Source organism: Eriocheir sinensis, unplaced genomic scaffold, assembly GCF_024679095.1.
Source record: "Eriocheir sinensis breed Jianghai 21 unplaced genomic scaffold, ASM2467909v1 Scaffold275, whole genome shotgun sequence".
Classification (NCBI taxonomy): domain Eukaryota; kingdom Metazoa; phylum Arthropoda; class Malacostraca; order Decapoda; family Varunidae; genus Eriocheir; species Eriocheir sinensis.
In genome coordinates, this window is record NW_026111582.1 from 69,165 (window position 1) to 82,500 (window position 13,336).

Consider the following 13,336-nt stretch of genomic DNA (forward strand, 5'->3'; position numbering starts at 1 on the left):
AGAAGGACATAACCTTACTGGACATAACCTCACCGGACATAACCTCCCCGGACATAACCTCACCGGACATAACCTCCCCGGACATGACCTCCCCGGACATAACCTCACCGGACATAACCTCCCCGGACATAGCTTCACCGGACATAAACACACCGAGTAAGTGCAAAACAACACGAAAAAATAACCGAACCTAACTCGGTGAACTCGTTGAATTTTTTTTCCCTTTCCATTTACCCGACAAGATTATGCCCGGCGAGTTTTTCTCCGCGCCCCGGCAGCATGAGCCAAGCAGGAGTCACACATCGCGGCAGCCACTACGCATAATGCACACCTGCGCCACCTACAGGCTGGGCTCGTCTAAGAGGCCCTCAAGAGAGTCTACCGGCGGTATAGGCGACGCCGAAAAAAAAAAGCAGTCGGGTGATGAGGGACTACGACTCACCTGCTCCAGCCACCGCCGCTCCTCGGGTTTTATGCGGTTCAGAAGATGAACGTCGGAGTAGATGCTGGTTCCCAGGTGCTTGACCAGCAGCTCGGCCATGCCCTTGTGGCCCTCCTCCAGCGCGGTGGCCAAGGCACTGGCCCCCCTATCCCCGCTGAGGAAGGACCACGCGCCGGCCCGGTGCAGGAAGGCCGCGGTCACGGGACACTTGGCGTGCACAGCCTCCACCATGAGGGCACTGAGTGCCTTCGGCTTGTCCTTGGGCCACGCGGCCTGCCAAGGGGTATCACCCTCGATAGTCTTCAGGATGTCGTCAATGCCCTTTATAAAGAGACGACGGCGTTCCTCACTCTGCCTGCTGGAGTCCAAGCGGCCACGTTCCGCCCGCAGCCGCCACAAGTAATTCTGTGGGGAGAGAGAGTGTGGGTCAGGGACACGTGCTGGCGAGTGTTGTGACAGCTGTGAACGGAACAAGAAACTCCTCCTCTCCCACAAGCCTTCCTCACCCTGCCGTCACCTTCCCTCGCTGGTGCCCGTCGTCAGGAATGATAATGGTCACAATTTTACTAAACAGTCACATCCATGCCCGGCATAACGCTGGAATGACTGCCGATGAAGTCATAAATGCACTCCGATCTAAGTGATAAAATGACAAAGCTCATTGAAAAGATAATTTACATCTTAAAATACTAAGGAAAACAAACAAGAAAAGAAGATACTCAGTTTCCATATCTACATACGTATGCTATGACCCTACACAGCATGGGGTTGTCCTCATTAACTCGAAGATGACGAACGTCGCTCAAATTATGGCGGTGGAGTCAGATAAAAAATATTAGGTAAATGCAGAACCCCGTTGCCTAGCTAAATTAAACGGATGGCAGATAACGAGAGCTTACAATTAGCGAAAGAACAAATCCTGCTTGTCAACACTACTAACATTTCACAAGGCCCTTTCCTCAGTTGGCGAGATAAACAAGTCAAAGGACATTGGTAATATATGTAGCTTTGTAAAAGGCGTTTGGTTGATATCCACAACATAGGGAACATAAGATTTCAAGCTACTAAGTATCGAGGTAGGCGGTGGCGTAGGTGGTAGCGTACTGGGCTCACATTCACCGCGTGATGGACGACGCGGGTTCGAATCCCCACGCTACCACTCGAATTTTTCAGTCACCGCCGAGTGGCTTAAAACTACCCACATGCTGTCCTGAAGACCACTCATCAACCCGGACTCTAGAGGAAGCCGTCCAAGCGAATCAAGAACGAGTTCCGGGGGGCAGCATGAGCCAATGCAAGATGGCGCCACTATAAACACTCGCCTGCGCCAGAACGGGCTGGGCCGACCATCAGGCCCCACCTGGAAGAAGCCTTGGGCCGACCATCAGGCCCCACCGGGAAGATGCCTACCGGCGCAATAGGCAACAACGTAAAAAAAAAAAAAACAGGACTGTACCGTGGCTGAGAGACAGGCAGCAATGGGTGATCAATAACTGAGAGGTCTCGCACTAACGACTCCCTCGAGGTGCGAGGGGACCTGACTGAGGGAACCAGCAAGGACGCGAGTCGAGGCTGTAGAGGCGGCTGGCTGCAGGAAAGGGGAAGACAACCAACGCTGCTCCCGCTTTGTTGGAACTGATGAACCTCGTGAAGCTTAAAAAAACATACCATGTCTAGTCCTTCGAAGCAAGTGCAAACACACTCATATGAGCTGAACACACACACACACACACCTGAACATGACAGAGCCACATAAGAGTGACCGCACACTCTTCCTGGACTGTCTTCCTCAATCAAGCTTTCGCCGTCGCTCGTCGCCGAGCCATTCGAAGGAGCCCGCACATCGATGAGCAGGCCGTCCTCTTCTGCCTCCATACCCGGCCTGTGTTTGGCCAGGAGTTCCTTCGGCGGGGGTGGCAGCGACGGAGCTATCGATTTTAACTTGAGCCCTTGGGCGCGATTCAGGGACTTCCACGAGACCGCGCTGGTGCCACATCACTCTATTACTCTCCTCAGAGAGGGTCTCTCTCTCTCTCTCTCTCTCTCTCTCTCTCTCTCTCTCTCTCTCTCTCTCTCTCTCTCTCTCTCTCTCTCTCTCTCTCTCTCTCTCTCTCTCTCTCTCTCTCTCTCTCTCTCTCTCTCTCTCTCTCTCTCTCTCTCTCTCTCTCTCTCTCTCTCTCTCTCTCTCTCTCTCTCTCTCTCTCTCTCTCTCTCTCTCTCTCTCATAGCTGTGCAGGGCGCGAGAGTGACATCTGCTTGAGTAGTCAATTGTGGCGGAACGCTGAATGGTGCGGCCTGGTGCCTGTTGCCAAGGTCACTTAGGCGGCATCGTTGCATGAGCAACGTTGCCAAGTGATATATAAGGTTTACTGAGTCGCTGTCTTTCCCTCAAATTCCATGCCATTCATAACACCATGCAGTCGTATTATGAATATATATATTTTCCATAAATACATAACGTACAGACTAACAGTGAGACAGATCGCCATGCGCACGACGATATCTGACTGACATACACCGGCGACAAGCGGACTGGCAGCGAAAGCTGTCAGCGCTGTCAGTCAGTAGCTTCTTGAGTGCTTAACCTAAAAAGCACAGACTCCAGCTGCTCGATAACACCTGTGGCGGCATGACGTCTTAACGCGTCAGGCCGCAGCCGCCGAGCGTCAGGCAGTGTTGGCTGCAGACGTGACGGCTGTCCATGCCAACGCTGCCTCAGATTTCTGAAGCTCCCAGCGTTCCTTTCTGCCACCTCCCCGGCGACGGATCAACAGACTGGCACGATCGACTCCCGTGAACAACACCGCGGGGCGCTGCCACAGCCGTGTTGAAACGTCTTCTGCAGGAGTGTAGCCGTCAGGCCGAAGGGAGCCAGTGTGCTTGATAAGTCGCAGTGGCTCGTCCATGCAGCGGTGGGCGGTGGTGTGCACACAGGAGCAGTGCACTCTTCGGGGGATCATCACCCTGGGGAACACCGTGAGGTTGTAGCAGGCGGCGGGGGTTGGGGCGCGCCGCTTTTCCTCCACCCCCTCGCCGGCAATCTCGTCCCGGCCAGAGGGTGTTCCCACGGATCGCGACAAGCGTTGATTCTCCTTCCTCATCTTGAAGAGTTTCTGCGTTGATTGACAACGTCGCCGGCGTCCTGCTCCAGTATTCTGTTGAGCCAGCTCCTCAGGTGTGCTCGAGGAGTTCTCCCGCCGGCGGGCAGTGCCAGAGGCTGGCGTGCTCCAGGCCGCTGAGAGGACACAGGGAAGTTATTGTGCCGCAGGGGATTTATTTTGGGAGCGAGCACCCGGAGGTGGACGGAGGAGGTGTGTCGGCTGTTGTTAGTTCAGTCAATATGATGACTGACCTAGACACAATCTGAACAGTACTGAGTCGTATGTCACTGAACTCCGAAAAACAATGTTTTCTCGCTCTAAAAAATATAAAAGAATTCATCCATTCATTTTTTATTGTGCGGTAAATGTACAATGTCAGCCAAATAAAAAGACAAATGTGAAAACCGCATCATCTTCAAATTCGTCATATCTAGTGAAACTGTTAGTACTAAGTATGCAGACAATGTGCAAAAAACACAGAACAATGTCATATAACGAGCACTGAAGTCTGGTCTGGCTGCTTTGAAATCACACAGCCACTCCTTTTTTTTTTTTACAGCAGAGGAGTCAGTTCAAGGTCATAAAAAAGGTAACAAATGTGAAAAAAAGCCCGCTACTCACTGCTCCTATAGAGAGTTAAAGGAGTGGCCGAAAGATAGGTCAATTTCGGGAGGAGAGGTGTCCTGATATCCTCCTCTTGAAAGAGTTCAAGTAGTAGGCAGGAAAAAATGCAGATGAAGGAAGATTGTTCCAGAGTTTACCAGCGTGAGGGATGAAAGAGTGAAGATGCTGGTTAACTCTTGCGTAAGGGATTTGGACAGTAAAGGGATGAGCTTCAGCAGAAAGTCGTGTGTTGCGAGGTCGCGGGAGGGGAGGAATCCTGCAGTCTTTCCACATCAACTACAGTCAATGCCCAGTTTTCGACATGTACGGAATTGAGTCTTATATCACTGGACTCAGAAATATCTCTCCACTTAAAAAAAAAAAAATAGCAGGGAACTCATGTATTCACACACTTTTTTTTATATATATTTAGAGCAAATGTAATATATCAGAAAAAAGTACATGAATGAAAACCATATCATCTTCAACACTGTCATGCACTGTGATGCTATTCTACTTTATTTCATAGGCAGTGTGCAGAAAATAACATTTACTCAGTACTAAGGTCTGGCTTCTCAGAATTGCCACATCCGCCCCTGCAATTCCTACACCTCAGACTACAAACAATGCCCAGCGTTCGACAAGTACAGATAGTTGTTTTGCATCCACTTACCTCCATATCTAATACTTTTGGGGGAATATTCTTTAGTACAAACCCCTCACATGTCTTTATTGGTTCTAAAACACCATTTCTGAATCCCCACCCATAGTCTAGAACACTTGAGCCTGAAATGCCTTTCCACTCTAAGATGTGCTAATACACTCTTAAACTATGATGTTGACATGCATCACCAGTAGGTGGTAAAAACTCTGGTTTGGTGCACACATGATTGCTGGCAACCTTATCTAGGAATGCAATCCTACGTAGCCTGTTTATGCCTCCAACATGGGCTTTTTTAGAATGTTTATGGACCTCATTAAGTGTCTCCTATTGTCCTTAAAGACTGTGCTTCCGTGCTGACACCCTGCCTGGTCAAACTCTTTCGTCTCTGTTTTTCAACATCTACCTTTCCTTCCTGTTGGAAGTACGTCCTCGTACAGCCTGTACCTAAGAAGGGTGACCGATCCAGTCCCTCAAACTACCTTGCTATGGAAACTACTGCCTTATAGCTTTACTTTCGTGTATTTCTAAAGCTATTGAATCAATCTTTAATCAGAAGATTATTAAGCATCTATCCACTTCTGACCTTCTATCTGATCACCAGTATGGGTTCCTCAAGGGGCGTTCTACCGTACTGGTGATCTTCTTGCTTTCTTAACTGGCTCCTGGTCATCCTCTCTTAGCCGATTAAGTGAAACTTTTGCTGTTGCCATTGACATATCAAAAGCCTCCGACAGAGTCTGGCGCAAATCTTTGCTTTCTAGACTACCCTCCAACGGATTCTATCCCTCTCTCTGTACTTTTATCTCCAGTTTCCTTTCCGGCCGTTCTATCTCTGCGGTGGTAGACGGTCCCTGTTCTTCCCCTAAACCCATCAACAGAGGTGTCCTACAAGGCTCTGTCCTATCTCCCACACTCTTTATGTTATTTATGAATGGTCTTTTTCCCATAACAAACTATCCTATCCAGTCGTACGCAGATGACTCTACTCTGCGTTATTCAACTCATTTCAACAGAAGACCCTCCCAACAGGAATTACAAGACTCCAGAGTGGAGGCTGCAGGACGCTTAATTAACATCAGACCTTGCTCTCATTTCTGATATGTGGTAAGAGGAACTTGGTGTCCTTCAACGACTAAAAACTCATTTTCTTAACCTATCCACTCCACACAATCTTCCAAACACCTATACCTTATTTTTCGGCAACATTCAGCTGTCACCTTCTTCTACACTAAGCATCCTCGGTCTATCCTTAACTCTTAATAATAACTGGAAACTTTACATTTCGTCTATTAATAAATCAGCTTCCTCCTGGTTAGGCGTTCTAGTTCGTCTTAGCCAGTTCTTCTCCCCCACACAGATGCTATCCTTATACAAGAGTCTCGTCCGCCCTCGTATGGAGTATGCATCTCAAGTGTAGGGGGTTCCACACACACACCTCTCTTTGACAGAATGGAGTCTAAAGCTCTTCGTTTCATCAACTCCCCTCCTACTACGCAGTCTCCTACCTCTTAAATTCCGCCGTAGTGTTGCATCTCTCTCTATCTTCTACAGATATTATCATGCTGACTGCTCTTCTGAACTTGCTACTGCATGCCTCCCCCCCTCCTGTGGCCCCGCTTCACTCGACTTTCTACTCTTGCTCACCCCTATACTGTCCATATCCTTTATGGAAGAGTTAATCTGCATCTTCACTCTTTCAAGAGAGGAGTTTCGAGACACCTCTTCTCCTGAAATTGACCTCTCTTTCGGCCTCTTGTTCTGCTTTCTGTTGCTGGAGTAGCGCTAGGCGGGCTTTTTGTTGCTACTTTGTTTGAGCGCCCTTGAGTTGTCTCCCTTACTGTAGAAAAACAACAACATCGCAGCAGTTTCTCCAGCTGCTATAATTTCTTTCTTTGAAACTGACCCAGCGTTTCTATTGAACACATCTGCATTTTTCTGCCTGTAAAAGCCTTTCTGAACTGTACAAGACTTGCATCTTTTCCAGTACCATATGGTGTGGATGTAGCGTCACAGCACGGTGCAGCATGAAGGAACAGAATATTGTTACCGATATCTTCACCAAGACTTTTCCTGGTTTCCTCAGTATTCCACGTGTTTGGACGCCTGAACTCGGCTTTTGGTTCAGGGCTAGTGCACAGCCTATGTGGCAAGTGTTTTGCGTGATGTCACGAAAGCACAAGTAAATCCGTATCTTCACCAACGAGTGCTGCTTCTCGAGTTGTCGCCCTCTCGATGGCAGTTCGTACAATGAGCAGACCTGCATCTGTCTCTGCGTGAAGCGCTTCTACTCCTGGCCTCCCCAGCCTACCTCTTAGCAGGTTAATGAATTCCTCTTTGTTCTTGCTATGTGTTAAAAGTCTTTCTTTCTTTGGCCAAGTCCCCTTCAAGCTTCACCTCACTGCCCACTCGTCCACCTGTACGCCGTCGGTGGACATCATCCCTCGTACTCGCACCTCCTTCGTATCCATCAAACACAAACGTACCCTTCTCATATTTTCTAGTTACATACTCCACATACATATCACATAGCCGATCGTATGTTCTACCCCTGGGGATAATAATCTTGCAATCAGTGAAGAACCATCTACAACATGGGCAACATCTTTACTTGTTAGGCCTGCCTTGCAATGCACCTGTGAGACCTTCTGAATATCTGCTGCGAACCCAGACTTCTTAGACTCCCGCAGCAGATGAGCATGCTCATGGACACGTGCACAGCTCATGCTCATGCAGCAGCTATCAGGCGCCGGAACAGAAGCTGCGGGTCTGCACGCACTTCACCTTCATCTGTCTGTTCACAGGAGCTGTCAGTCATCAACATTAATTGTTCTTTTTCTTAAATGAGAATTCAGAGATTTGTTTTCCCTCCATTCCTTCAGTAATGTTTTGCCCTACAGTTCCTGCCTCATCAACATTAACACCTTTGTTAACAACAACACCTGTAGTCATGCTTCTCAGGTTAGGGTTAGGTTAGGTTCTTCCAAAAACACAACTGATTGCTGTACATCGCATTAATCTCTCTCCATTCCTGCGCGCAGGGCGTGCAAGGATCCGATTTGCTCTTCGGGATTCTCTAACCCCCTCCCTCAGGTGAGGCCTCCCACGGCCCTTATGCTTCTCATCAGCATCTGTTTCAAGGTGACATCTCTCCAGAGTCCTGCCCAAGATCTATCACTCCGCCTAACAGAATGAAAACCCTTCATGAAATGATTATACACACTTGGATGATTGTTATAAGAACATAAGAACATAAGGACGTAGGAGTCTGCAAGAGGACGGTAGGCCTGTACAAGGCAGCTCCTTTGAGCTTAAGCTCCCGTGTATCTAACCCCACCTAATATCGCTGTCCATGAGTTTATCTAATCTATTTTTGAAAGTGACAATTGTATTGGCACTCACCACATGACTGCTAAGCCTATTCCACTCATCCACAACCCTGTTAGTAAATCAATTTTTGCATATGTCCCTGTTGAATCTGAATTTTTCCAGTTTAAACCCATTACTTCGTGTCCTACCCGGTTCTCTTACCAACAAAACCTTATGAATGTCTCCCTTATTAAAGCCCTTCATCCATTTATAAACCTCGATCGTGTCTGCACGCACCCTTCGCCTTTCTAGAGAATGCAAGTTTAACTGTTTGAGTCTTTCCTCGTATGGCAAGTTTCTCAACCCCTGAATCAACTTAGTCATCCTCCTCTGCACTGATTCTAACATTTTGATATCCATTCTATAGTAAGGTGACCCGAACTGAACCGCATAGTCAAGATGAGGTCTAACTAATGCTAAATACAGTTCCCTTCAGTAAAGCGTAGGCCATCGCTGCGGGCTCAGCCCCCTATTTACTATGACAGGCGACATCTGCCACCCCCTACCTCTGATGAAAGCTGTCACTCTGCTGTGATTGGTTAAACACCCAAATTTCTCTCTCTCTCTCTCTCTCTCTCTCTCTCTCTCTCTCTCTCTCTCTCTCTCTCTCTCTCTCTCTCTCTCTCTCTCTCTCTCTCTCTCTCTCTCTCTCTCTCTCTCTCACACACACAAACACACACACACACACACACACACACACACACACACACACACACAGATACTCTCTCTCTCTCTCTCTCTCTCTCTCTCTCTCTCTCTCTCTCTCTCTCTCTCTCTCTCTCTCTCTCTCTCTCTCTCTCTCTCTCTCTCTCTCTCTCTCTCTCTCTCTCTCTCTCTCTCTCACACACACACACACACACACACACACACAGATACTCTCTCTCACACACACACACAGATACTCTCTCTCTCTCTCTCTCTCTCTCTCTCTCTCTCTCTCTCTCTCTCTCTCTCTCTCTCACACACACACACACACACACACACACACACACACACACACAGATACTCTCTCTCTCTCTCTCTCTCTCTCTCTCTCTCTCTCTCTCTCTCTCTCTCTCTCTCTCTCTCTCTCTCTCTCTCTCTCTCTCTCTCTCACACACACACACACACACACACACACACACACACACAGATACTCTCTGTCACACACACACACACACAGATACTCTCTCTCTCTCTCTCTCTCTCTCTCTCTCTCTCTCTCTCTCTCTCTCTCTCTCTCTCTCTCTCTCTCTCTCTCTCCGGCAGGACAGCGAGGGAAGTACTCACGGCTTTGAGGGTGGCGAGCACCCCGGAGGTCACATCGGGGCTCTGCCAGGCATCCTGCAGCAGGCAGGCAGGAAGCATCGCGCCGCTCGCCAGCAGCAGGTTGACCGTCCGGCAGCGGTCAAGAATCACGGCCAGTCTGAGAGGGGAGTTGGCGTCACTGGCGATGGGCTCGATGGGGACACCCATACACAGCAGGCGGGACACCTTCTGCACGTGGTCGCCTTCAATGATGAGAGTAAACAGCTCGTTCTGCAGCTCCTCCGGCGACGAAGAGGACTGGGGAGGAAGAGGCGCCATGAGGCTGACACATCGCGGGAAAGAGCGGGGCTGAGGGGCTGACACACAGCGGGAGGCAGCAAGTCTGTGGTGATGACACCACATGGGAGGGAGGGAGGGAAGGGCTGTGGGGCTGACACCACATGGGAGGGAGGGAGGGAAGGGCTGTGGGGCTGACACCACATGGGAGGGATGGAGTGAAGGGCTGTGGGGCTGACACCACATGGGAGGGATGGAGTGAAGGGCTGTGGGGCTGACACCACATGGGAGGGAGGGAGGGAAGGGCTGTGGGGCTGACACCACATGGGAGGGATGGAGTGAAGGGCTGTGGGGCTGACACCACATGGGAGGGATGGAGTGAAGGGCTGTGGGGCTGACACCACATGGGAGGGAGGGAGGGAAGGGCTGTGGTGCTGACACCACATGGGAGGGAGGGAGGGAAGGGCTGTGGGGCTGACACCACATGGGAGGGAGGGAGGGAAGGGCTGTGGGGCTGACACCACATGGGAGGGAGGGAGGGAAGGGCTGTGGGGCTGACACCACATGGGAGGGAGGGAGTGAAGGGCTGTGGGGCTGACACCAGTATTACTACTACTACTACTACTACTACTACTACTACTACTACTACTACTACTACTACTACTACTACTACTACTACTACTACTACTACTACTACTACTACTACTACTACTACTACTACTACTACTACTACTACTACTACTACTACTACTACTATTACTACTACTACTAATACTACTACTACTACTACTACTACTACTACTACTACTACTACTACTACTACTACTACTACTACTACTACTACTACTACTACTACTACTACTACTACTACTACTACTACCACTACTACTACTACAACTACTACTACTACTACTACTACTACTACTACTACTACTACTACTACTACTACTAATACTACTACTACTACTACTACTACTAATACTACTAATAATAATAATAATAATAATAATAATAATAATAATAATAATAATAATAATAATAATAATAATAATAATAATAATAATAATAATAATAATAATAATAATAATAATAATAATAATAATAATAATAATAATAATAATATTAATAATAATAATAATAATAAAAAATAATAATAATAATAATAATAATAATAATAATAATAATAATAATAATAATAATAATAATAATAATAATAATAATAATAATAATAATAATAATAATAATAATAATAATAATAATAATAATAATAATAATAATAATAATAATAATAATAATAATAATAATAATAATAATAATAATAATAATAATAATAATAATAATAATAATAATAATAATAATAATAATAATAATAATAATAATAATAATAATAATAATAATAATAATAATAATAATAATAATAATAATAATAATAATAATAATAATAATAATAATAATAATAATAATAATAATAATAATAATAATAATAATAATAATAATAATAATAATAATAATAATAATAATAATAATAATAATAATAATAATAATAATAATAATAATAATAATAATAATAATAATAATAATAATAATAATAATAATAATAATAATAATAATAATAATAATAATAATAATGATAATAATAATAATAATAATAATAATAATAATAATAATAATAATAATAATAATAATAATAATAATAATAATAATAATAATAATAATAATAATAATAACAATAATAATTAAGATAATGATCATACCACTACTACTACCACTGCTACTACTGTTACTACTACTCCTCCTCCTACCCTTACTTCTACTGCTATAAATATTATTATTACTACCACTACTACTACTGCTACTACTACTCCTCCTCCTACCATTACTTCTACTGCTATAAATATTATTATTACTACCACTACTACTACTGCTACTACTACTCCTCCTCCTACCATTACTTCTACTGCTATAAATATTATTATTACTACCACTACTACTACTGCTAATAGTTTATCGTCAACAAATGGAGGACATCTGTGTTGATCTTGCAAAGTTGCTCTGATATGCCTGTGCTTGCCACGGCTGTGTGAAGTGGTCTGCGGAGCTTAATGCCTTCAACGAGACGTGCTTGCCTGTGGCATGCTGAAACCTGCTGAGAGGGAGGGACTGTTCCACCCAGACCTTTGGCCCGAGGACACACACTGCTGTAGATGAAGTCTTAACAGATCTAAGAGACGGGTGCCTGAGAGTTGGTTGGTGATTGATTCTGTGACTGTTTTGCCTCATTTATGATGGAGTCTAGTTTATTAGCTTGGTGTACTTGCAATTGTTGTTCTTTGAGGATGAACACTGACTCATTTAGGAATTAAACACCGTAGGACATTATCTTATATTTTTACAAGAAAGCTTTATAACTTTTGAGAAACTTAGCACTTTAGGTTCTGTGTATGAGGACTATGAGTGTGCTGTGTTGGGGCCGCGTACTAAAGGGCCTGGCCAGCACAGGGGCCGGCCGGAAGGGGGCTGGCTGGCCTGTGGAAGAAAACCTTCCATTGGAGATGAATAATGGGGCTTTAGGGAAGAATTTTATGGTTTTTAGTTTTACTTTCTGTGGCGTTAATGTTGGCTTCATCAATGTGTTATATATATATGGGAAACTGCAACTTTAAATACCTACCTAGAATCTTTGTCGAAGTTAGATTATTATCTTGATACTTTGCACTTTTCATTGTGCATTTTTAAAAATTTGTCTGACTTTATGGAGAGAAATTGCTTTTTTTCTGTTGTGGCTAAATAATACGACGGTTCATAGACATTCCTTGGTTACAGTAAGTCTGTTTGTAAATAGCCTGATCACGTTCTCGGTAAGGAACATGATTGTGTTAAGGACAAAAGCATTAGTATGCTGCAGAGTGTGTTTGGTTCGGATCATTTTCCACTGGATGCAACACTTGGCTTTGCAGGATGCCTTTCTGCGATCCCACCTCTCGTGCCCTCCACTGATAAAGATACATCAGATGAAATAAACTTAAGGATCATTAAACAGATGAGATTAATAACACTGTTGGTGCCCACCTCCATGACGTCTCCTCACTATCCCTTTACAGCTGTTGTAGGACAGGTTGCCGTGACCCGGAACATCTTACAGTCATTGATGAACTTTACCAAAATCTTACACACACCATTCGGAGATCCAGCCAGAAATATATGAGGAGGTATATATTAAGAAGAGTAAATTTAGTGTCATCCCACGGTGGAACCGGTGTGTTGAGGGCAAACACAGAATTGCCAGAGAAAAATACTTCAACTGGGTTCGGCATGGCAGATTACGAGGCACAAGTCCTCACGAGATGTTGATGAGTAGAAGGGAGCTCAAGAAGGCTCTCAAGGAGTGTATAAAGAATGAACACAATGAAATGTGTCTGTCTACTGTGAATATATTTCATAGAAAAGATGAAACCCAATTTGGGAAAGATGTTAAGAAAAATAAAAGTTTCAGCAAATTATTTGACGTTATTGGCGGTCAAAGTGGTGACATCAATATTAATATTTTCTAACGTTTTTCGCTCAATCAGCCTCTCTGCAATCCTGATGCAGAGGCGGATATTTGTTACGAAATTATAAGACTCTGGCTTTGTGATA

At 45.1% G+C, this 13,336-nt stretch overlaps 1 protein-coding gene across 1 annotated transcript in view; it reads right to left on the reverse strand.

The window, feature by feature from the left end:
- Window positions 1–325: 325 nt before the first annotated feature.
- The window catches only part of LOC126991414 (ankyrin-1-like), a 74,119-nt gene continuing 61,108 nt past the window's right edge, over window positions 326–13,336 (reverse strand). The window contains exons 3-4 of the mRNA XM_050850181.1: window positions 9,446–9,721; window positions 326–847 (exon numbers count right to left, since the gene is read on the reverse strand). Of these exons, the coding sequence (XP_050706138.1) occupies window positions 341–847; window positions 9,446–9,721 (783 nt within the window). The 3' untranslated portion in view covers window positions 326–340. The remainder of the gene's footprint in view (window positions 848–9,445; window positions 9,722–13,336) is intronic.